Source organism: Takifugu rubripes, chromosome 2 (genome assembly GCF_901000725.2).
Source record: "Takifugu rubripes chromosome 2, fTakRub1.2, whole genome shotgun sequence".
NCBI classification, from domain to species: domain Eukaryota; kingdom Metazoa; phylum Chordata; class Actinopteri; order Tetraodontiformes; family Tetraodontidae; genus Takifugu; species Takifugu rubripes.
This window is the reverse complement of record NC_042286.1, coordinates 11,440,603-11,466,860: the sequence shown is the minus strand read 5'-3', so window position 1 is coordinate 11,466,860 and position 26,258 is coordinate 11,440,603. Positions and strand designations below refer to the sequence as shown.

The 26,258-nt window shown below is 45.1% G+C and overlaps 1 protein-coding gene across 5 annotated transcripts; it reads right to left on the bottom strand.

The window, feature by feature from the left end:
* Window positions 1–422: 422 nt before the first annotated feature.
* Window positions 423–26,191, bottom strand: prkd3 (protein kinase D3). 5 transcript variants are annotated; one of them, XM_003962560.3, is made up of 19 exons: window positions 25,858–26,188; window positions 24,606–25,218; window positions 13,092–13,230; window positions 10,464–10,595; window positions 10,166–10,323; window positions 9,465–9,657; window positions 9,291–9,368; window positions 9,030–9,216; window positions 8,440–8,563; window positions 8,196–8,273; window positions 5,298–5,574; window positions 4,738–4,790; window positions 4,365–4,437; window positions 4,174–4,280; window positions 3,933–4,094; window positions 3,128–3,226; window positions 2,786–3,053; window positions 2,289–2,374; window positions 423–1,859 (listed from the first exon to the last, which is right to left on the bottom strand). In XM_003962560.3, exons 2-19 carry the CDS (start codon window positions 24,888–24,890, stop codon window positions 1,686–1,688), a joined length of 2,673 nt encoding a protein of 890 aa, XP_003962609.2. In that variant the 5' UTR covers window positions 24,891–25,218; window positions 25,858–26,188; the 3' UTR covers window positions 423–1,685. The 5 variants fall into 5 exon arrangements, with proteins under 5 accessions (XP_003962609.2, XP_029688568.1, XP_029688565.1 ...); XM_029832708.1 differs by having other exon boundaries at window positions 1,686–1,859; window positions 9,465–9,654; window positions 25,858–26,191; XM_029832705.1 differs by having other exon boundaries at window positions 1,686–1,859; window positions 26,051–26,153.
* Between the last annotated feature and the right edge of the window lie 67 nt (window positions 26,192–26,258).

Genomic DNA, 26,258 nt, shown 5'->3' with positions numbered 1-26,258 from the left:
TGTGGTGGAAAAGAGGCTGGGCTCTGCTCAGGAAGACCAGGGATCAGAACCACTGCCCTCACCTCACTGCATTGTTTTTCATGATCAGCCTGATAAAAACCATTTAAAGTGAAACCCACCATCGAGACATAAAAAAAGTTTTCACTCACAAATGTGGTTATTTTCCCCTTACGTTGCGCCACCGCTAGAGGGCAGCAACGAAACGTTGGTCTCACTTTGCCCATATTTTTAATTACTAAATCTCGGAAGGTAAAGTCACTAACAACAAGCTGCTGTATAGTAATTTCATAGTGTCAGCTCATAATAAGTCACACAAATGATCCAGTGGACTGCAAATCATCCACAAATCTTTCAAATTAAAAAACAAAAAGTTGCCTGGACACAAAGTTGTACATTTTTAAGACAGAACTGGAACGCAACTGTATGATTCGAGTTTTTATTCCATGATACTGAAATATACAAAACACTGACACCTGCCAATCCAGCGGCAGCAAAAGACAAGAGGGAGGACAATGGGAAACAGGAAGGGATTCCCGAAACACAGCAACAGAGCGAACTACAAAAGCGCAGTGCTGAAGCCCCCGTGTGAACCACACCTCCATCCCCTGGCTTCTCCTGTGTCTTTTGCCTTGAAACCGCCGTCTTAATGGTCCGCGCAACACGAGAGACACTGAAACCGACATTTGTTCTGTGTAAAAAAAACAACAAAAAAAACGAGCTTGATGCTACGCATCAAGAACACATATTCCAGGATGCGAGTGCTTAAAATGTCACGTTCAAGAACAGCGAGAAAGTCAAGGAAATGTGAAAGACAGGTACAGGAAAAGGATGCCGAGACCGAGCTGTTGCAGCGTCACCCCGAAGGCGGGAGAGAAATGGCTCCATTATTGCGTTTAATGTCATTTTATGGGTTAGAACAACTTCACAATGTTCAATTAGGAAATGTCGGAGACAGTCGAGGCGAGTTATTTGGTCCGTTGGTCACTTTTTCCAGAGGACTGTTGAGAAACCGCCGTGTTGGCGGAAAGGAAATCCTCTGGAGTTTGTGTTAAATAGATGGTGTCACAGCAACACCGGCCGTGCGAGTTCTCTCTTTCCTGATGATTGTCTGCACCGATGCCGTTTCCGTAGCAACGGATACTGTCGCCGTCCAGCCGCTCTTCAGCTGCGGTATAGTGCAAAATCTACCATTACCAAATACATTAAAAACAGAAATATATTGGCCGTTTCCAGTTTCGTGCTAAAGGACAGTCCCACACACCGTTTTCGAAACGAGAGCAAATGTTTCAAATCTGCGAATCCCTTGTGAAAAGTGCCCTTTACTCCTGGAATTTTCTCCCTCCCTCTCTGATCTCTTTGCTCACATTTTGATCAGACGTATCATATAAGCTATTAAGTTCACGTTGCCTGATACAGTTTGTGATTCTTTTTTAAAAAACAACAACAACAACAACAACACAACCCAAACAGAGCAAATGGAATGTTTTGATATTGTGCAAAACACCGGGCGGCCGCTCTCCCGGCAGACGTAGCATCTGCCTGTAGCCTCCACTGGCTCCTCCCTACTTTGGAACGTTTGGAGAGCACCTCTCCACCTGACCACCTGCTCTCTGCTTCCATGGTAAACAGTTCGGAGGGGGCGAACCTCGTCCTATATACGTCTGGTACAGGAAGTTGCTGTGGCACTAGGGGTCCTCCTCCATGTCGTCCAGATTGGGGGCCATGATGAAATGTTTGGGGTAAACCAGACTGTGCTCGTCTGCGTACTCCTCCCAGCGAGCGTCGTCGCTCTCGTGGGTGATGTAGCGCTCGCCCCGCCGCGTCTCAAACTCCCTGAGGTCCAGCCAGGTCTGATAGTCCTGAGGAGACAGACGCAAACACACCAGTGCTCGTAAATGCTCAGGGTCCGAGGGATCCGAATTTAGGAGCTCTTCTTCACAGAGCCGTCACTCGAGAACATCAACAACTAGGAGGAGGGCTGGCAAAAGAAACTTCTCAAATAGTTTATGGAAGACACGCGCGTTCCCAGGCTCTCCCATCTGTTTACAGCTGGATTGTGTGTTTTAAGGGTCCGAGATTATGGGAAATGTATGCAGGCCAAATAAATGACTGATGATAGCAAATGATTTAAATTAGTTTTGATTCTCATTTGAAAATGAATCACGAATTCACTGAAAAAAGTCATGTTAATGCTGAATGTAACACAAATGTATCATATCTGTGCATTGGGATTTCTAGTGAGCAAATAAATAATGTTTGATTGTCTGAAGTGGCTCAAAGGGACAAACCTGTAGCCAGGGATGGCTGAGACACTTGTCAACACTGTACCTCTTCCTCATTTTGACTTGGAGAAGATTGTTGATCAGATCTGTAGCTGTGAACAGACACAATCACATTTAACCACCTGAATAATTTCAGGTAACAGGAGCCATCGTAATCCAGAGTTATGTATACAGGACATAACTCTGAGCTGTTAACGCCCTTGCAAATGGTTAAGAAAAAGACATTTAGCTAACCACGACATTAGCATCAACACCGCCATCACATTTAACTTCGTGATGTGTTGTCAGCGTGTGGGCGGAGCCACCGCTGAGAAGATCGGAAAGTGATTCATTTCAGCTCCAGACAGAGACGAGTCGGAGGAATTTCAGCCACAGCAAACAGACGTGCAGGTGGGGAGGGCGGCTGTAACTGAATATCAGTTACAGTACAGGTGCAAGCAGCACTAAAGACCTGACTGGTGTCAGCTCTCGCGGAAGACAGGCGCGTTCAAAGTTCTTCTTACCCTCTGCAGAAATGTCTTTCCAGGGATTAGGGGGGTACATGAAGGCAGCGTTCTGGATCTGGTCGTTAATGTCTTCGTCTTCATTAAAAGGGAACGTCCCGCTCAGACTGACATAAACAATGACGCCCACCGACCACATGTCTAAGGAGCGGTTGTAGCCTTTACTGCGCAGCACCTCGGGGGCCAGGTAGGCTGGGGTGCCCACCACAGACCGCCGGAAGGACTTCTCGCCGATGATCCGGGCGAAGCCAAAGTCACACAGCTTCACCTGGATGAAGAGAGATCGCTGGGTCAGTTTCTGCACACGTGCGCGTGCGTGGACACGTGAGGTTTCAGGGTTACCTGAGGAAAAGGCTCCGCTGACGCCAGTAGCACATTCTCAGGTTTCAAGTCACAGTGAACGATGTTTTTGAAGTGGAGATGTCTTAAGGCCACCAGGATCTGGTTACAAATGACCAAAAGCAGGGCGGGGATTTCTTTTTAAAAATGCAAATGGAATTAAAAGCTCATTCCAAGTATTTCCACGCTCTCGTCCGCAGTAAACCGAGAGTCATATGGAAGAAATAAGGGCTGCATAAGAATGCAAAAACCCAGAAGTGCTCCCACCCTGACCAGCACCCTCCACATAAAGACTTATGAGCTCATATCATCCTCCCATCCATATTCACGAGGTCTGGCAGAAACCAGTGCAGCGGTGCCTGTCTGCACATGGCGGCGTACCAAAACCACGCCGTGCCTGGCCTGCTTGTCCTGACCCTGCCTTGGACAGACGTCCTCCTGACCACATCAGAGCCGAGCCCACCACAGCTAATGGGGCCGTCGTTAATGGTCCTGCTTCTGTTTGGGACGCAGGGATCCACCGAGGCCCCCGGTCTGCTGCACCTCTAATCAGGCCGCAAAGCCGACGGCACAGTCAAGGCTGTAATCTACGGACGGGGAGGAGGACGTGGTGCCATTCAGACCAGTTCTGTAAACAATTCTCCCTCATCAGCTCGCCACAAGAATAAACAGAGCAGGCTGATGCTCTGCAACCCCAGAAGAGTGGAACCGGCGGAAGAGAGGGGAGGGTATTACCGGAAAACACAAAAAAAAGGAGAAAAAGCCCAACTGAAGAGGCTGCAGGTTTGAGCGAGGCCGCGGCGCTGACCTGCGTGACCAGGAACTTGGTGATTCGCTCCGGCAGCTTGCTTTTCTCACTGGACAGGATCATCTCCAGCATGTCGCCGTGCAGCTTCTCCATGACGACAAAGACCCGCTCTGGGGTTTCGAACATGCACTCCAGGTTGACGATGCCGGGGTGGTGCAGATTCTGAGGAGGAGACAAACGTGTTGTGGATGTGACGAGCCAGAAGAGACGGGGCGCTCCTTCTGAATTCTCAAGCCCGTACCTGTAATATGGCCACCTCGTTCCTCAGCTGGCTCTCCTGCTTGGTTGGAAATCTCATTTTGTCAATAACCTTGATGGCAACATCCCTGCCACTCTTTCTGTGCTTGCCTGAAGGATGATAAGTACGAACAAAGTCCTTTAAAAGGCAAAATAAATAGGAGGCGGGCGGCCTTATATCCACCTCAAACACACCTCCGTAAACGATGCCGAACTGTCCCGATCCCAGCACCTCATCGGAGAATATTTGGTACACCGAAGCGATGTCCTGCAGAGACAACCACAGCTGTTAATTTGGTCTTTGTTATTTAGATGCTGACGCTGAGAGAAAAATGCTGCCGGTTTAAAAATCTGACCAGCTGCTGCTAAACATAACAACTTCAACTATTTACTGTATGCACAAAAATTTCATACTGCCGAAAAATGGAACCAAAAAAAAAGAAAAAAAAGTCTTCCTCTTTTGTCCTGTTTGAAAGTTTTTACAGATAATATTTCTGATTAATCAGAATATGACTGAGCAGGCCGAACAAGGGAATTTGGGAAAAGCCCCTGAAAAAGCCCCACTCACCACATTCTCCTGGATCTGGGAGTTGGACACTGATATGCTGATGGACAGCTCTTCTGGAGAGGAAAACACGCTCAATCCACGTTGAACAAGGCCATCGTTAAACACTCACTCCATATGTAACTGTACTCACTTTAGTTAACTCACAAACTTTGTGCTGGTTGCAGCAGCATAATTGAGTCATTAGTCCACATGATGAATCATTTTGTTACACAATATGACATCTATAAAACTGATCAGGGAAAGTATGCATGACCGAGCGGCTGAAGAATTTAGATGGCCAGCGAGTCTGAACACAAGCAGCAAAGATAAGGAGCGAAAGACGACTTCACTGCATTTAAAATGTACACTTTAGTTTGGATATTGAATGTTAGTGCCATTAATCGACGCAATGAAGAAGCAAATAAACCAGATCCATCAATATGGACAGCAAATTCTAGACATAAAGGTCACAGATCTCAGGCTAAGATAAAATAATTCCATACTAACAGGTGCTAGTAGCTTGAAATCATATTCTAAAACAGTCAGGATTTAAAACAGGAATGCTGTAATCTTGCACTTACTGTGATCTCTGCCCTGGCCGGCAGCACTGGCCACGCTGGGCTGAGGGGTGACCGGCATCAGGGCCTGTCTGATGGCCTTCTCCCAGCCCTGAGCCACCTCCATGCCCACCCCCGAGGCAGCCAGAGCCGGGTTGTGGTAGGGACTGCAGTTGTTCTCCCCCACGTAATAGACCATGGTGGATGTAATGATCTCAAAACAGTGCGGGTTGCTGCCCTGGGCCAGATTACTGTAGTCCCGCGACTGTTCCACCTGGAGGATCTCAGACAGAGGGATTTCCTGTGGAAAAGGAGAAAAACTCATATTACCTCTGCAAAAGCAAATATATCATGAAATTCATGGGGGAAAAAAGCTCCAACTAGATATTATCTGGTTTTTTCCCCCAATAACTCTTTACTACACAGTAAAACAACAGTGGCACATTTACAGCTTGTCATGAAAATATAACAGTCAGTTTTTAACAAAATTGCCTACAATTGCATTTTATCCTGCATCGGTAATCAGCTGAAGCACCTTCCTGTAAACAAACGGACCTTACTGTTGACACGGGCAGCTCATGAATGCTGCCGTGCAAGAATCAAATTGATTCACGATTAGAATCACAACGTTGAGAAACCTTTAAAACAGGGGTACATTTTAAGTGGACGCTCTAAATCAAACAAACTCCCGGCCCCTCTCTTTTTCAATGACTATTTCCCTTTTTTAAAGGGTGCCTTTGATGCCATTTTAGGAAAATAAAAAATGACTTTAAAACCATCTGAAACAATAAATGAGAAGTGGAAAATGACTCCTTTAAGAGTTAGGATACAACCTACACAACGATCACGTAACAGCAACACTCACTCACAGGCCGGGAGTCTTCCCACTGGTGTGTAATCACGGTGGTGAAGTGTATAGTCCAGCTAACTTTCTCTTTTGCTTTCCTCTCTCTTATGAGTGTGTTCAGAAAAGACAGTTGGAGCCACATAAAAACCCCTTCCCCTCCGAAGTCGCTGTCAAATCAAAGGCAGGAGGGAGGGTCACAAATTAGAAAACACAGAGCAGTTCCAGCCAATAGGGAGCCGTGCAGACACGCGCTGTCCTCTCTGCGTGGCTCACCGCTGAGTATCAGATGAAGTGCTTGTGGTGAGCGGGGGCCTGGTCACGTGAATGGGCCCCTGCGGCAACTGAAGTGCTCTGGTTCCCTGATTACAAGGCAGGGCCAACCAGAGGCCCCATCTGAGCACGAGCCACTGGCGCTACCGCTAGCCACCGAGACAAAAAGACACGGCAACGCCGACCCCTCCGCGGGGCGGCGGTGGCCTGTGAGTGGGTGGGTGTGACAGGACTCAATCTGGCAGGGACAGAGAAGCCCCCTTACCCCATAAAAGGTTTCTTTAAAGAAAGCCACAAGTAGAGGGGTCTCATCTTCAAACGAGCAGTTGTTATGGCTTCCAAATGGAGAAAATGGCTGCCATGCCTGGCAGAGCAAGCCACGCGACCACTAATCAGATCGGAGGTATAAAGAAAGGACAAGAGGGCAGAACGGTGGCCGCACACTGATGAACGGCAGCCGAGAACCTTGGGGGGAAATTAAAGGAAACTGCCCATACAGACTGTTTCCCGGATGCCGAGCGCGCATGGACAGAAACCGCACTTGTGGACGAGAAGCTGCCCAAAGAACCTTTCCTATTCAACCCACAATCAAGTCATTTCATGTTATCTATCATGACTGTGAAACGTCTAAACTGCGGCGACAGGTGTAGCAACAGACCGACCTTTAAAGGAGGCAGCTGGGCTTCAGTTTACATCCTCACGGGCTTAAATGTAACTTGAAGTGCCGAGGTGATGATAAAGAACCACATAAAGACGCTAATAAAGCCAACACGTGGAGTCGATTCCTGGTGAGGTTTCCTGAAAGGCTTTAGTGGCAGAGGAGGAGGAGCCACGAGGAAAAGTCTTTATTTTAGTCTGGCTGAAACTTCTGACAGATAAAGCTAAACATTAAAACGTAGACCTGTATGGACAAATGTGTGTAGGAGCACAACTGCGCTGCAAATATGAATATAAAGGCTGTAAGACTGCAGCCTTTTACACAATATAACTCCGCACCACTTTTTTGACCGCAGTTGGAGGAGCTATCAAAGTCTCAAAACACACAAGGCGACACGAACAATAAAATGATTATATCCTCCGCCCTACATACACTAAACCACGAGGGCACATGTGGAAATCTTTACCACGCAGCCTGTAGTTACCTCCCTAAGTCCACACTGTGCAATTACTGTGCTATTAAGCCCCTGCGGCAATGTAATGACTGACTACGGTGCTGGCACGGAGCAGGAAGTGTCACACAATCTCCCCGATTGATTCTACATAGCAAACTGCAGCATTTCCCCTCACCGCCTGAATTTACTTTGAAGTGAATTTTCTGATTTGATAAAGTTGAAAAGGCAAAATATAACATCTCTCTGTCCAAGCTTGAACTTGAACCACTGTGGCGGAGTGCAAACAAGAAACTAGCCTCCTAAATTCCGTCTCTCCCTCGAAAATCCCTTCAAATGTCCCACCAGATTTGATACACATGAACTAACGGCAGAGACCAACGCGACTCGATGCCTTTTCACATGTGCGGAAGCAAGCCGGCTGCAGGGTGAAACACCAAAGGGGAAATTTCAGTGGACAGAACTGACTGCAGGGTAGTTCATAGTTGCAACACAACAGCTCTCAGACTGAGTCATCCTGCGACCAGTGGTTTTAAGCCTTAAATAAAAAAATAAAAGAGACATTAAAATGACTTTGACATCACCATCTTGAAATGACACAGCTCTATGAAATGTAACATTTTATTAATGCTATTATTGAATGGAACTGCAGGCATTCCTCAATAATTTGAAACGCTAGATGATGACATTACTTACTTTGTAAAATTTGGCACCGGTGTCGTTCTGGAATAGGCTCAGACTCTTGCTATCCAGCCTCCAGTAATGTCTCTTCCGCTGTTAAATAACAAATGCCAAGTTAGAGGGCCAGACACACATGACCAAGAGATTCTACAGCACTGGACAGTTTATGTTTGATGAGGAAGGAAGGCGAAGGAGTTTTCTCCGAGCTACGCTCAGGTCTTTTCAGACTAAGCTCCACTGTTAGGGTTATCAACCTTACTAGATTGTCTCTGCTGGTGTAATGAACCATCCAGCCCTCCTTCACCACTGTGGAGCTCCGCCTCTTGGTGTGTTTGATGGACTGGACCACCCGCATCAGAGGGATGTTGCTGCTTGTTGAAGGACTGCAAAGACACACACACACACACACACATTCAACTTAATTTAATAAATCTATCAATTTGAGAGATAAGAAGTTTCCAGAACATAAATCACTTCTGATGATAAAATTCCACATGGGAAGCACAATTTTCTTTTTATCCCACAGCGTCTATCATGGAAAGAAGAAGAAAGAGATAATACCCAGAAAACATACAGATGGCAGGAAAATAGTGGTCTGACAGACAGTAATCTTACAATACGGCCTGGATTAAGACAGGACATAAAACAGCCCAGCACAAAACATCTGGCTGTAAGAACCGGATAGTGGCAGAAACTTTCGGACAAAGGAACATGAAAAAGAGCGCTTCCAGCTAAAAACAGGAATAATATCTCCAGAGATCCCTCCAGAATAACCCAGTCCTTTGGACAGCTTGTTGGTCCCCACCTCTGCTGAGTGACATTAGAAAGAAATGATAAAATAAGCTCTACCTAATTGTCTTGATGGGCTCTTCATCCTTTTCTCGGTCCAAGAAGGGAGAGTCCATTTCAAACATCCTTTCATCTGGCGTGGAGGGTTCCTCTGGATCGTCCAGTCCTCTGCTGCCATCCAAGTCACTGCTGTCCACCTCCATGGTATCCATGGTAGTGTCAGAGTCCGGGCCGGGGCTGGCAGGCTCTACAAGTGTGCAAAAGATTGTAACATTCAATAATGACAGACACATACGTCACTTAAAAATCGACAGAATTTACCTCCATTAAAGTCCACCTCCCCCAAACAGTCTCTTGGTACCTTGGAAGCGCATCGCTTATGGCAATTGAATCTGCAGTCTGCCAGATGATAAATAAAAGAAAATAAAAGATTAAAGATAAACCTCAAAGATGATCCCCATTTCTTTGGAACAGGCTCTTCAGACGGGGTCCCACCTTTACACTGCATGCCCTGGCGAAACAGACCCTTGAGCAGCCGTTTGCAGTACTGACAGATGGTCGGACGAGTGTAAGTGTGGATGGCAAACGTGTGCGGCACCTTCACCCGTCCCAGCACCATCTTCTCCATCCAGATGGGCCGACCACTCCAGGACAGGATCCTTTTCCCCGCCTCCTGGTGAGACCTCTGCTGCAGGGGTTTGGAAACAAGAAACAGAGATGTTAGCAAGAAGTCTGCAGGCATAAAAGTTAAAAGCATGATAAATTTAGGGGAGCCCAAAGGGAAGAGTTGAGTTAATAGATGGCAGGAAAAGCAGGAACTGACAGAGTGGATTTAAAGAAAGACGAAGAAAGGCTTTGTTGAAAATTACCCAAAAACAACTACTGCATTCGCCATGTTTTACCACTAAAGCTCTCATTTCAAAACACGTGTAGCTGTCAAGCAGCTACAGACAAAACAGGGACAGAACCTTTCTATTTTGACAATGAGGAAGCGGACGCATAAAACCAATGTCATCAATGTAATTCCATTTTCTGAGAGCGCAGGACATCAAGTCTATCTGTGTTATTCTAAGAAAAGACATATTTGTTGTCCAGTTGAGACAGAGCTGGAGATCAGAATGTGGATCAACCCCTGCCCGTTTTAAGTCAAGAACTCTGAGGTTAATATGAGCCAGAATTAAGCAGGCAAAACACACCTCATCCAGGAGGAGCACGGCATTTTCACTAGACGCAGGTCGGGGGACGGACAAGGAGGGTCCAGGCAATGAGACGTTGGACAATCGCCGTTTCCTGACCCCAGAGCAGTTATTTGGAATCTTAAAGGCGCAGCGCTTGTGATAGTTTAAACCACATCCTTAAAAACAGGAAAACAGAAAAAGAAATTACCCAAAATAGTTATAGATAAATGTGATAATAGTTTAGAATAATCAAATGGTCTTGGGATGTTTTCAGTCAATTTTGTGGCTATTGTCCCAAGATGTCCATGTCGCGAACCTTCACATTTGAGTCCCTGTCGGACGAGGCCCCACAGCATCTCTCCACAGTAGTCACAGAAGGTGGGGGCCTTGTAGGAGTGGACATAGAGGGCATGGGGTCGGATCTGGAAGTCTTCAACGGTGGCCTGGGCTACAGCAGTGCAGCAAATAAAAAGCAAAAATGAAATTAAAAGGATTTCTGGCAGAAAAGGCATCTTCTTTTCAGACCTTTAATGGCAGTGTCACCTTCCTGTGAATTCATCATTGAAGGAGCATATACTTAATTACAAAATGGGGCCAATCTTTGTTGATATAATGTCCTAAAACTAGTGCTCTTTTCACAGCTTAATAGGTAATGTTTTAAAAGTGAGATGAAAATTGCGTTTTTAAAATTACAAATTACATACAAAATGTTTATACACTCAACAATGCTCATATTCTTCTCCAGCACATCCACATTTATCCAGTAGGGGGCAGAATTGCAAGAACATTGTATTTATCAAGGAAACGAGGCACACCCGTAGGACATCAGTCAATTATTCCATTTTTTTTTCTCCGAAGCGGCCTACAGCGTGAATGAGGAATAATCAGAAAAAAATCAAAAACATGAGTGCATGCTGTATGTACATCTAAGTAAATTCATTTTTTTCTCAGTTTCTCTTATAGATTAATGATATTTGCAGTTCTCACTATGAAATACGTCACTTAACAGAAATATATACAGTCAGAAACAAAAGGAAATCCTCCCCTGCAGATTTTTAGGGACACAGAACGGTTCATAACGAGATATTATTAATCTGCAAAAGTAGTCGGCTCCACATTTCGTTTTCTCTATCTGAGGGTATGAGAAATGAACTCAAGCAGATCCCATAACGCAAACGACCGAAGCTCAAGCAGACACATTAAAAGCCGTTTTATTTCCCCCCTCACATCTGCAAAATCGACCGTCTGTCTCTGGGCAGGCGCAGTAATATTTGCCGTGCCAATTTGACTCAAAAACAGCAAACATAAATTCTCCACACTGTTGTTTTTTACATCACTTGTAGTGAGGAGAGAGGCTTACATGAATGCAGCGTCTGTTTATTTAGACTCCTCATGTCAGAGCCACAAGTTTCCATCTGGCAAAAACAACTGAGCCTCTCGTATTCGTGACAAAATAGAAGATACTGAAAAATGTCAATTTCACCATGGCAGAGGGGGAGAAGAGAGTGGGAATTTAAGGGGGTGAAAAACAGAACAAAGGGACAAAACAGTGGAGTCAAACCTCAAACCTCACGGGCCTGAGATGGCCTGTAAGGGGTCCACTGCGTCCAGGGCTACCCCGCACATAACAGCATGTTTACACTCCACGGGTCCACTACAATCACTTACTCAAGGAAAACAAACCATCTCCTTTGAGCTTGCAGCCAAAAAAAAGCCACTTTTCCCTCCCTCTCGCAGTGAGAGATGTATCGAGACCGTCTTTCTCACACAGCCGCAAAATCCAACAACAGGTTGGTTGAGGGGAAACTCAACAGAAGATGACAGTAGACAAATTGTGGGGTGGAAAAAGGCTCAGATTTTCTCCAAACCAAAGGCTTGGGAAAGTGGACCTCTTAGCTTGTATTTCTCAGTGTCTGGCAGCAAAGCCCCTCTCATAAAGGAGGCCAGTTTATGGAGCATTAGATGGAATTAGAAAAACAGCGCATGTTGCATGTGAAGCAAATCTGAGCTCCATCTCTGCTGTGACGGTTTTCATGACTGGGTATCTGGAGGCTCCTGTCAGGCTCTGCTGGCGGAGCTCAAACCTTCAGATGGACCCTTTAAGGTAGGAGAGATGAGAGCGAAGGGGAGCAAAGAAGGAAAGGGAGCCACAAAGGGACACGAAAGACAAACAGACGGAGACAAAAAGAAGGAAGTTCTCTGGTGTTTAGTCTACATTCCTCAGCCTTCATGTCTGAAGTATTCTAAGATCTGCAACCTATACAATCATCCTGTCCAAATGTCTGCAAACAATCCTCTCAGCCAGAAACAAGACAGGTCCCCGTGCAGGTGGTGTCATCAACTCCCAATAGAGACAGATGGAGCGAGTCTAGGACAGTTTAGGACGAAGCAGATACTCCAGATCAGGTGTTGGTCTCAGTGGCACACAGGAAGCTGAATCGCTCCACAGGAAATGACAAAGGGAAAAATCAAACACCTGCACGGTCTCCAGAGAGGTGGACAATTAGATGGAAAAAAAAACCCTTCCTGGGGCAGATTTATCACAAAATGAAAAGCAGGTGCTTGAGCGTGGCGCTTGAGGAGCGAGTCACAAACATTTTTCTTCCTTTCCTTTTAACAAGGACGCTTACAGCAATCATGCGAGCATTTATTGGAAGGGATGTCAAATACTAGGCACCGAAAGGACAAGTGGTTTCCTCAACTTTATCAGTTCCACAACATTGTTTGCTTACTAACCTCTAGTTTACACATCTTGCCGAGACTATTTACGTCTAAGAAGCATTTAAAACCTGCCTTTCACTTCATCTGTTTTTAAATGAACTCCTTTTATATCCCCTGCTGGGCTCGAGCATGAACACTAATGTAATTTAATACACATTGGCAGGTGCATTTAAATCCTCAGGCTGGATGATGCTGCAGATTCGCTGCAGACTACTGCACATACCAGACAGCACCACCTCAATAAGATCTCCCTCGTGGATGTCTTCTGCCGAGGTCAGCCTCTGCAGGATGTTCTCGTCGTTCAAGTTGTGGCGGAACAGCAGGATCTTGTCGTACATACCAAAGAAGCCACACTCTGGGAACTGGAAGGGGACAGAAATAGGATTGAAGTTGAAATTCTAGCAAAGTTTTATAAATAAAAATAAAGGTCAAATAAAGAAGAAATGTAGAGGATTATGACTTATACACTGTAGTGGGTCACATACAGCGATTTAAAAGGACAAATGGACCATATTGCTATAAATTGTGATCTCTTACAAAGGTTTTTTGGTAAATACAATTAAACTTAAGACTTAAGAGACACAATTAATTATATTCCCACTGATTATTGACCACTGGCCCCCTTAATAGCACCTAAAAATACAGAATGTTTTATTTGTAGCTTTAACATTTCCATATACACACATAACATTCTGTATCAAACAGCCTCCACAATTACACAACTAAATACAAGCTGGAGTGTTTCAGTGTCACCATAGAGGAAAGGGGGTGGAATGGTAGGTGGGAGAGGGAGACAGGGTAGGAGGAGGTAAACATCCTGAGAGAAGTAGAAGAGAATCAGCTCAAAGGAAGTGCAGCGTCAGTCATTACTGAGTCACTTCCTGTTCGGTGGGTACTCTCTTTTCCTATAAGGATGCATATAAGGTATGAAACAGACACTACATACACACAGTCCACTTGAATTTGAATATTGGAATAGCAGAAGACTCCTGACCACCCAGGTTGGTACTGGAGGAGACACCTGGTTCCGCCCATTAAAACAGCAGAGCGGTGCTATAAAATGCCACATTTGTCAACAAAACAAACTAATCCGCTGCATAAAAAGCATTTAATGTTGTTATCGGACAGCGGCAAGTATACGGGGGGAGCATTGGCATATGAAATATCCATTGAAAATACACAAAAATGAAGGAACTTCCTGGATTTGTAAAGAACCAGAAGAAGTAGTTCTGCTGTAGAACAGCTGTTAAAGCCCGATCCTCCTCTCACCTCCTCTTCCTGACCTCTGACCTCTCTCTCCACTTCTATCTAAATGTCCCTGTATTCCTTATTAATACCATTGTTTCAGAAGGCATAATTTTAAAAAAAATGTTGAAACCATAATCACAAGTTTGTTATTGGTGATGACACTAATCAGTCACATCACAGAACTGAAGTATGTAGTTTTACTCTGTAGGAATGTGGAACTACACTGTGGACTGAATACTGTTCATGGTCACATCACAGGAACGTCTGGTGGTTTTATACATGCGCAACACTGTTACTCACACTCGTTCATGATTTATCACTTAAAAGTATAAACTGATTAATGCTGAGTGCATTTATTAACCATGTTTGCTGCAGGATGACAGCTCCAGGACCCTCTCCTTTCATCCTCTCAGTCAGTTCCTCCTGCCATGTGCTCAAACACATGGATCTGTTGATCATACCCACTTCTGCAGGTCTTCAATACAGATGTGGCAGAGGGAAAGGTAGGCTGTGGTGCTTCAGTCTCCTGCATGCATAATCTGCTCAAAACCCTGTGGGGACTCAATGTTTAACCCCAAAACAAGACATAAACCTTGTTAAGGTCACTGTCAGCGGTTGAGTCGTCGCTTCATTATGGAAGTGGGCTGCTGTGGGGAATCACATCGTCGGATCAACGGCAGTATTCAATCAATAACCGGGCTGGTTGATTGCGTGGAAGCTGCTGCATGCGTACGCATTAATGCTTTCGTGGAAATCCAGAACAAGGAAAAAGGAGCCGCATAATTTAGCTGAAGTCACAACACGTTAATTCCTGGGCTTCCTGCTTGTTCAATGCAGCTAATGCAGACTTTGGGAAAAAATTTAAATCTTTTTGTTCAAACCATTCAACAACAAAAAAAAATAAACACCATCACCAACCTACATCTGTAGGATGGAGGAATTTCCACTAGTGCTAAATGCTAATAAACATCACCTAATTTCCAAGCGTGTGCCATGCAGTGGTTACTTAGAAAAGCATTCCTCGTGTGAATGAACCATCAGTAGTGTGGATATTATGTAACCCTTGCATTGCAGTGGACATGATGTAAGGCATATTGGAGACAGGATATTGTGTTTGGAACAGTTAAACATTCCAAATGTTAAATATATTCCACACTGGCAGAATGTTAAAAAAGTAAAGTACAATCTGGTACTGCCCTTCAGTAACTTGACAAATATGGTGATTTAAATTAATTGGATGGTTACTTAAAGTCTCCCCTCCTGTAGACGTTCCAAATTAACGATCATTATGTGAAGGAATTACTAATTATGATGTCAAAGGAAACCTGATAACCTGATAAGATAACCTGAATTACTGTTCATTTTATGTACATTTCCACTGAATATACAGCACAACAAACACCTTATATCACATGTATTTCCTTCCCTTTCTATCTCCATGGGTTTTCTCGGAATTCTTCCCTGTTTTCCCTCTTGGATGAAGCGAATATGTTATCCTGTGAACAGCTGTTCTTCCCTTTGTTGCATGCAGTACAGGAATTTCCAGTCATCACCACCTCTGCATCAAAATACCGCACGTAAGCACAACAGTCGCACAAGCCACGTGCCTGCTTAATGGAACATTTCCCCCTCTTTTTGACATACCTACATCCTAAACCCACTTAGCTGTTGAGGTGATTCATGCTACGTGGCAACCACCAACACCACTGCAGGCAGTGGGGGGCATCCTTCCGGAGCAACCTACGGGGTGATAGTTGGGTTTCCTTCTCTTGCCTGATCTCAGATCTGCATGAACACACGCGTACAAAATCCGTGTCCAATGTTCAGCCCCAGCCAGCTGGAGTCACCCGTTCTTGGCACCCTGTGCAGCACTTTCCACTGTGTAGAACATGTCCCGTTCCAAAATGAGAGTCTGTGCTGAGCTGTAAGGGCAGAGGACACTGCTTTTTTTTTTTCCAACGTACAATTAAAGTAAGAGGAAGCAGAGGTAGAAGAACAATGGACTGGCAGGTTGGGGGCATATTTTAACACTGTGTTGTCCTGATTGAACAGATAAATTGATAACTGATGGCTAACCAGTGAAGTAAGATCACTAATCTAATCTCTGGCACATGTATGTAAAGTCCTCTGACATGTACCTCCAACACATGGCCCGCTCAGGCTACAGCTTCCATTTCCAGGGTGCAGAGTGACTAAGCAGGTCTTTGTCATCTTCAAACTTTAATCAGTTCAGCTGAGCAGCCGCGACCACACACGGACACCAAACACCCCGATGCCGAGGAGCAGTGTGTGAGGTCCACAAGTCAAGCTGGAAAGGCGAGTGGAAAGGGGCTTTGCAGGGGAAAGCTGTGCTAAATGAAGTAATCCGCCATTGATATGCTAAATCCTGTGATAAGGAGGGACGTTTCAATGAAAAGGAGACAAAGATGATTGTGCGAGATGGATGAGAATCAGGATATTTCATAAATGACCAAAGCGATTTAAAAGAGTCATAATATAGGAAAGATGTATGAGGTATGGAACACTGAAGGCCATTAAGAGAAAAGATAACAAAAAATATTTGAACAGATTAACTTTTCTTGAGAGGAATGAGGAGAACTCACTATAATTGGGTGGAGATGAGGCTGACGTGTAAAAAGTGCTTACAGAACGCTTCAAACGAGCAAAATTCCAGAATAATTAACTAACTAAGATGTTTTTCTGCCGATCAAAGTCAGAATTCCATCTATGAGAAATATCTTTCCAGGAAAAAAAAGGGAGAAGTATTAAACAATTTCGCTTCTGTAATTCTGTATCATGTGACCTCTGGAACGTTACATCACCATGTGATCTGTACTGAAGCGCCTCTTGTATGGGATACATCGCAGTGATGTAGGTGTGCCAGGCCAATTACCCAGTTCAGTCCCAGCAGGGACGCCATGTTGCAGGTGACTGAACCCTATAACCAGGAAAATAACCAGCACAGACCCCGGGGTGGGGAGAGTGGTTCACACCTCGCCTTTTGCACCATAAAAGCAGGGTAGTATATGTTCCTTTGTGTGGCCTAACTCTAAATATGTTCACAAAGGTAGCGGGTTGTTGGGAAACATCTAATAAGAGTCAGGAGGTGGAAGGCTGGTTTAAATTTAGCTTGAGGTGCAAGATGCAGACTGTCACAAGATCAGTGAGATACAAGGTGCTTTTTTCTCAACAGATAAATAGGCCCCTTTGACTTATAATGTTGCAATTATTTAATAGTGGAATGGCACAGACCACAGAGTTTTAGAGAACCTACACCAGCAAAAAACAGAGTTTGTCCCAACACAACTGGTAAAAAAAAGAAAAAAACCCCAAAAATAAAACAGTTTGGGTGGATGCAGCAGGCCTGTGCTGTTGAAAACACAGCTCAATAAGTTATATAAATGCATTGGAAAATTCAATGATGTGCTCCAGCAAACCAAGTGTGAACACGTCATATGAAAGATGATGTAGCAGACTGCACCTCATCTATTCAAGTCAACAGTGCTCTCACTGTACAAACAGAGGAACCCTCCCATAGCATGCTAAAGACACATCCAGTTCTGCTAATTTCACAATTAAAAGACGTGAGTTTAAACACAATGACAGCTTTCCTGAGAGGAATGAAGGTGTGAATTCAGTATAGATTGAGACTTCACAGTATGTTCGCTGTATGTTCAGTCGACAGCAAATAATTACATATGCCTGAGGTGTAAATGTTGAATATTGTATCATTTCAAAGAACGTCTGTCTTTATGAAATGATCCCAAATGAAATGCATGCAGGCTGACAGATCCAGGTCTTTAGTAAAGGATTAATGGGACGACAACAACCATGATTAGAGCTGAGAATATCTCTCTGACACCACAACAGATGTGATGAATGGTCTACTTGGCACTGACTTTGTGTTTGGGTTAGTCTTGGCATGTCCCTCCTCTTCCTATAACCGCATGCAAAGTTCACATAGAATTAAAAAAGCCCAAAGAAAGTGCACTACAGCCGCCGCCACGATGAAGGGGCAAGTGGCACGCGTCATTTCATGTTTTACGAATGTATTTGCCCTCAAAATATATACCCAGTTACAGCTGGGGGGGGGGAAGGTCTTTCATGCAGCTGATATTGAAATGCAGTCTTCATATGGTTTATATCGAAGCAGGCATTTCTGTAAACTTGCGAAATCACAGAAATTCATCCCATCACTCTTGGCAACACACAGGAATTCTTTATATAAGCTCCTCTCAGTCAGCGTGTTCACACGGTAAAACAAGGGGATATGTGGCATATAGCAGAAACGAAATCTCACCTGTGGGAGTATCACAAGGGGACCTGGGAGTTTCACTGCCTGCTGGTTTCCTTTCAAAATTGTGATTAGACGATAAGCTTCAAAAGATCTGTAACACTTTTGTGCTCTCTGAGTCCTGCGTCGAGTCTGAACACGAAAGCGAGGCCGAGTCAGGGCTATAAAGCAACAACTGATTTGCTAATATTTCACTGCTGTGTTCCTTGTTTTTGTAAGCTCACCCCCTCTACACACACAGAAACTCACGGGGGTGAGCATGTTTGCATCGGAGATTTTACCCGTCGCTGGGGGCCTTTCTCTCACGTGATTTTGGCAACACTACGCAGCCCACCGATGTGCATAACTCATCAGAGCTAGCTTTTTTTTAAGGTCAAATGTCTTTCTGGTGTTGCAGAACTTTTCCCGTGCCAAGAAAACCTCCCGTATCATTCACAGAAACAAGGGTTGTGATTAGGGATAATAATAGTGATCAGTTTCTGTCAAAGTTTACCCTGTCCATTAAAGAGCCGGAAGCTCCAGTGTAACAGCACTTTTTACATCCATAGGAGGAAAAAAACAACATCCTCCATGTGTGGGTGTTTACTTCCATGTACATGTGTTGAGAGTGCACGGGTGTTGCATGTACAAACTAGGTCCCGAGAAGAAGCAGAGAAGAGGAAGGCTGAGTCACAGGATCTAAGGGCTCACAGGAAGACAGCAGTGTGATCTCAGACACGCTCAGCCAGGCCCCCACACACTGCTGATGAGTTATGTCCCCACTGTAGTCCTCTGCCAGCACCTCTGCTAAATGTAATTCATCTGCTGCGCGTTTGGTGTCTCACACTGAAAGTGACCACATTGTTCTCCACACAGGGAACGTTAAAAGGTAGCATTTATAGAAGATTAATGATGACTGCACTTTTTCTCTTTGCTTAAAAGGTCAGGAGGTGTGCAGTAATAGCAGGATGCGGACCCATGTTGCCGTCGCGCCACAGAAATAACAATTACCGCAGCCTTGCAAGAGAAAGCCTGAAGTTTTTCTGCGTCTTTATGATTAATAACAAGGCTTTATTTGTATTCTCTCTTTGGTCGAGCAAGCTTTTTCCACCAAAACAGCGCTCGACATATGTAAAGAAATAGCATAACACGAACGCTGAGCCTGTCAGATCTTTTGTAAACATTAACACGCGCAGAGGCAATTACTGGGAATATTTAAACACACAGACAAGAATAATAGCAAGTGCAGTGTGCAGAAAAGCCATTTGAAGACAGGCGCACGGGCTGTGCTGCTCCGTCGACCACAGCAGATTGGAGAGAAGCAGAATATGGAAACAGGGAGCGGCTCTGAGGGGAGCTGACAGAACAGCAAGTATGACTGAAGAGAGAACCAGACGGACTAAAGCTCGAAAGGTCGACTACCGCCGCTCTTCATCCTCAAGTCAAATATATCCCCCCCGTTTTTGACCCGTGTTGCTTTCCATTAGTAGAAATGTTGGATAAACACTTCAGTGTAAGACAAGGGAGCAACCTGCGTGTACGGCACGGATTAATACTGCCACGCTGACACGGCCGCGTAGCTACAACAGAGAGCATGTGGTCTTCATTCTGGGAGACTGGGAAAGGTTTTGGCATGTTAACACATCTGGGAAGATGATGACAAAAACATCTGTTTGTACTAGCCATCAGAGATGAGAAGCTCAGTTCAGAAAATTACCATTAGTGATTAATCTCATTTGCCGATGAGCAAGGGTTAATGGCTTTTCAGCGTTCGTCAGGACTGAAGTCTTCTCGATGTTTGCCAGCAAGGGCGGTGAAGGAGAAAAGCTTTAATGTGTAAATGGATAAGGGAAACAGATATCGTCTTTCAGCGAATACTACAGTCACACATGTATGAATGGGAACAGGCCTTTGGGGAAGTGCTCCTAAATCACGACACACAGTTGGCTTCACAAGGACAAAGTCACCAGTCCTGAGTATTGAGTGTTTTGACATCACCGCTGCCTACCACTTCATCATAATCACAATCAGGAGCCAGGCCAGGCGGCATTTAAATAAATTGAGAGATAATCTCCCACCACTGGTTAAAGTTAAACCTGGGCAAGGGCATTTGATTGATCGATAGTGCAGAAAATCCGTAATTTCAGGCTTCTGTTGATGGTTCTGGCACAGATGGAGCTGTACAGTTTGCAGTGGTCACAGGCACCACTGTGTACCAACACTAGGCCTGCCAACAGGACAGTCCAGGCACCCGCCTCCCGTCCCTAAAGACGACCAAGGCTTTATTCGCTCTGTCACACTCGCTCTTGTGGCTGGGCCTGCCTTCCTCCCTGCCACTTCACATTTGGGGGAGAGCGAGGCGGCAGAAATGTGCACTACAGATGGTAAAAATTACGTAGCTCTCTTTACTTCAGAGATTTTGTTTTCTCTTTTTTTCCCCCTCTCTCACTCCTTTTTTCCACAAATTACTCCAAGGCCCGGGGAAATTGATAGATTCCGTGTGCAAGTGAGCTTTAAAGTTGTACAAAGAAGACTTGTTTTTTTTCAGCAGTCACAATAATGATAACAATGTAATCGGCTGGAAATAAATGATGAGTTTTTAAAAAAAGAACGTAGCGGCGGCGCGCGGGGGCTAAAAGGCCACTTTTTCATTGTAATTAACCTTTAAAGCAGGGGTAACCAGATCCAGTCCTCCAGGGCCGCTGCCAGGATTTCTGTCCTAGCAGGTAGACGACGTCTTGTAGGAAGCTTTTCCAAAAAACCCGGCCAAGGTCATCAAAAACTGGATTGGGTCACCTCTGCTTTAGAAGGTCTAAATTAATGTTACTTCAGCTTTAGGAGTGATCAAAACCTTGTTGTTTTAATGAACTGTCCTATTTTACTGTATGTTCTACAACATTGCTTGTTCCTGACTTGAAAAATCCTTTGTTGTGCTAATTACAGAGCCGCTTCTACAGCCCTCGACCAGAAACTGGGAATTACAGCAGTGACTAAACCAGTAGGGAAACCTGCGGCTGAGGCGGCTGCCTTTCACAATATTCCAGGCAAACTGGGAATAAAAAGCCCCTAGAAAAAGTCCAAACAACACACAAATGTAAAAGAATTGATAAACTAACATTTGAGGTGATGCTTTAATGTTTTTTCCATTACCTGTGCCAGAAAAACTTCACATTTCCTTCCTCCAGCTAAGTTTGATCATCCGTTTTGATTGTGAAAAAAAAAAAAAAAAAACGCAGCCAAATGTTAAACTGTAAATTCTTCATTTATATAAAGCAGGACTGCTGCCAGTACTGACCGGAAAATTCTGATGCACGTAGGATTTTAAATACTTTCGCATGAAGACCGAAAATGATTTTTTTTTTTGATTGCGCAACTGCCATTTCTGCATCCATCCAGACGTGTCAGATGTTCAGTATTCCTGAGGCAAGTGTACAGCCTCAAATATTTTGGTTTCCTACCATTCATTACGCCCATCCCAAGCAACCTCACATCATCCTCCAAAAATGCCTGGATGGAGAGGAATGTCCTGCAGTGTTGACCGTCCAGGCTGACCAGCTGCCTGACTGGGAGTCGTGAACTTTTGTCCCACCGCTGCTCCCTCGCTGGCTGCATGAGATGACTTGAGCGACACTAAACAGGAAGCCCTCAACAAGTAAAGGCTATGGATGTTTATCTAAAGCTATTCATCAAGCCCAAAAACGAGACGGAGGAGTCATGGCCCGACCCAAAAAACAGGGCTAGGCTCAACTTGAACGCGAACGTAGCCAATGGCAATGTCGGCATGGGATGGAACCGAGCTGGTTGGCACCCAACTGGGCGGGAGTCCACCACCCATTACTGGCTTCCTTTACCCTTTCTCACAGCCCTCAGGGGGCCTGGCTCAGAGACGATAGCCTTGTGCCAAACGGTGACACCAAGCAGCCACATTCACAAGTAGCTGATGGACTGAAGGAGCCCAAACCACAAAAGCTCAGCAAAGACAATCTATCAAGCTCAGGTTGCCTCTGACTAGTTCTGGCATTAACCAGCGGTGGCTGTGAGTGTGGCCCAAACCACCACTGTCACATCCTTCAGCAGAGAGAACACAGGGAAAGTAAAGCTATCCCTAGGAAGCTGGCAGGTCATGTGGCTGAGCCTTAACGTGATAAATCCATACAGTACACAGCTATAATAACAAGCTGCACAGCCCATTGTCAAACAATGAGGCTGATTCAAAACTAAAGGGGTTAAGTGGAAAAAATGACATGTTGGCCTTGAAGGCATATTATACATACATATCTCGAAATTTTACAACTGATTAACAACAGAATTTTGTTCGCTGTAGCAGATCCAGCACAACAAATGCAAAAGTGTGCCCACTTCACGAGAAAATAACCTTTTCCCTAAAACCCTGGCCTACAGGATAAGACAGATTCAGTGTTTAAACACCAAAATGAGAGCCAGGGTTTCATATATGAAAGAAAGAATAACCATGTATGGTGATGTAGCAGCGAGATCAACAGGTGAAATCTGATGCCCCACCATAAAACCCAACCCCCACTGTATCGTGGTATCTCCTTGTGTTCCCAAGAGTTGGCTGCAAATCCAGCTTCACTGTTGCAGGAGGTCAAGTGTTTAGGTGCTCTGGCTGCAGGCTGGGGGAAAAAATGACTCGTGGAAAAGATATGACAAGATCTACAGCTCGGAGCACGTCTGAGGGAACGCTGAGCTTCCTCCTCAGCAAAAGGAGCGTGCGTTCTTCTTGGCCTGCTGACACAGTGGCCCCGACCTATATAAGCTACAGGAAGACAAGGCAAACTGTTTGCAGTTAGATGAAGTCTGTCACGATGCCGGTGTGGTTAACCTCGTGATTCGCGCGCACCTGCATCCCGAACTGGAGGAGCTGACTCGGCAGAAGAGCCGACGCTGGCCTGACAGCTTTAAGTTGGCACTTGCTTTCCTGTTTGCTGCGTGTCTGACTGCTGAGTCACGCTGTCGGGCAGGAGAGCGCTCAGCGGAGGAAACAGCAGCACGGATAGGGCCAGCGTGTCAAAAACCCGGGGCCCCGCTGACTCTAGCTACCCTGGGACAAGTGTCGCCGGCTAAGCTGGGGGCCAGAGATCCTCTGGAAAAGGATGGATTTCTGAAAAAGCCGTCATGCATATTTCAGAAGAGGAGGGAACGCAAAGATGGACTGGAGAGTGCTCAAGGCCTACAGTCACATTTTCCACTGATATCAAAGCCATATGGCTGGATTTCATTATTAGTTAAGGCACTGCACCGTGGACGAGCAGGCTGAAACTGACCGTGGCGGGATATTACAATAAAACTGATGTATTAGTATATACAGGATGTTTAACGTATATTTATATAGTTCCCAAGAGTAAAAGGGTTTTTCTTAGATTCATTCACTACACAAGTGATACACAGGATAAAACATATTTCAGAAATATGTTACTTTTCTGGCAGCTTTATACCATGACCTCACCGCAGCGTCTTTATGGATCACTGGGGAGTCTTGGCCAATATGTTACAAGACCCACACAAATATGTGAAGTGATGAGATTTGAGGGAACAGAAATGTCCAAAACTGGCTAGTGGAAAGCGGCAGACCTTTAAAAAAAAAAAAAAACATTACCCATCGACTCTGGAATGTCAATTTGTCAACACAAAAGAGACACGGGCACAATACCGCCATCACCTCCTCTACCTCTATCTGCCTGTTTTTTTTTAATTTGTAACATCTCAGGAGCAAATATAGGTTTGCCCTAAATGTTCAGATCCCTGCTGATGAAAGTGCTGATGTTTAATCACGGGTGCAAATGGAGTAATCATCATTAGACACAAGGGGTTTAAGAAAAATAAAACCTGTGAAGGCACACAGGAGCCATTTCATTACGCCAGCAAGCTTTGCACACCATTAATCCTTCGTAGTGATGAAGTACATGTTCCCGAGCTCAGAGAAGATAATTACTGCCAAACCAGTTCAGATAACCTTTGCAAAATATATATTTAATCAAAAACAGATGTTGTTTTACTTTAGATTGAATCACCGGTGATTAAGGATTCCGGTTTTAGTGGGAAAGGATACTAGTTTAGATTTCTTAGCAGCGCTGTAACACAATATGTTTTACACTTTAAATCCAAATCTGATTAAAAAAATTCCTCTCAGGAAGCAGATTTCTGGAAGTCGCATCGGAAATACTGTTTTCTTGACGAATGAGACGACACGCTTACCTTTTGATCCACTATGGAGCACACCAAGTCCTTGACAGCAGACAGCGAGAGGTCACTGGCCTCAAGGTTCACTGTCTCTCTGGTCAGTCCAATCTGCAGCAGGAAGGACACTCCATGGAAGGAGCCGCGGGAGTTGGTAGGGCTGGGGACGCTGTGGCTGCCGTTGGACAGCCGCATGTAGATCGGTCCGGACGGGCTCGGCCAAGAGGACGGCGACGACGGGCGGTGAGGATTGAGAGAGTGGAGGAAGGCTCGAGGTAGAGATGGGGGAGAGGAGGCAGACATTGGGTTTCTTCCAATGGAGACTTGAAACGCTGAATAGTGGAGGCTTCAATTGACTTTAATCTCCGCTGATAAGACCCCGATGGCGAGGGCGATTGATCCTCGCAAGTTCTGAGCCAGCGCTGCGTGTTTTGCGTCAAAACGTCAGGGTTTTTCGCGAACCGAGAAGGCCCCGGCGAATTCAAACATGATCGTCCCGTATAGACAGCTAGCAGAGACAGGTCTGTGCACAGATACCTGCATCTAAATCACTGCAGCAAACTTGTCCTGGAGGGGAGCTTCTTCTCCTGACTGAGGTCAGTCATCCACTCCGACCACAGGAGGACTGCCACTGCAAAGACAGACAAAAACACACATGCCGGCCTTTTTATACCCAGTTAAATGGATTGTTTACAGTCCAAGAACATGAAGAACCGACACATCATTTGTAGACTGACGGAGGACACAGCAGCCTCATAAAAAAGAGGCATTTTTATTGAAACAGCCACTTATTGTAACCCTGCCTCATCATTGTGAAGAGCCCTGAACTAGTATTCATATTGGTATTGCTGTGCTCTTCAGAGTGAGTTTTGGAGATGGTGCTTAGCTAGATTTTATGGCTTCAAAAGATTAGTTTTGATCGTATCTGCAATCTCTGCTCAATCCAGTCAGATTAGCATACACCGCCTGGTTCCTGCGCTGGTCGTTAAAACGAGGTTAAGAGTAGATACAGCGTATAATTAGGGTGTTAGAAGAATTCTACCTCCACAAACATCTGGAAGTGAGGCTTCTGAACATCTGCAGCCCTCCCACTTTCGATTGGTTTGCTGGCAGAACACAACTCGAGTCGGGAATGCCAGCAAAACAAGTTATACAAGACGTGCATTTACGCATTCTGGGGTGACTTCTTTCAAAGTCGGGCTACGACTCCACGTAAAGCTCGTTTAACAGCAGACTTTCGTTAGCATGTCCCAGAGATAAGTCCCTTTACCTTCACAGCCGGAGATTGCTTTTCTTTCCATTGTGAGTGGAACGAAGAAACTTTGTAACTCCATCAACTGAGGAAAGCGCAGTCTGAAATTGCATGGGCAAACTTTGGGAAGTCGCGCACTTGAACGCCGCGTCGAGGCTTAACTACAACAAATGTCGACACAAGTTTAAGAAACGGGCGAGCTGAAACTCACCGAGCCGTCCATTTATTTTCTATTATTTTATTCCAAAGTGTAAATTCATGCGCATCTTATTATCCTTCCAGCTGCGACTACTCCCCCCGTTTGACGAGGGAAAAAAGAGCAGGCACCGCGTCTGGGTGATGTAGTCTTTTCTTCCGCTCTGCATTACAGACTGTAAGGGCTGAGGAGTCACACTAAAACTACAGCCGCCGTGACGCAA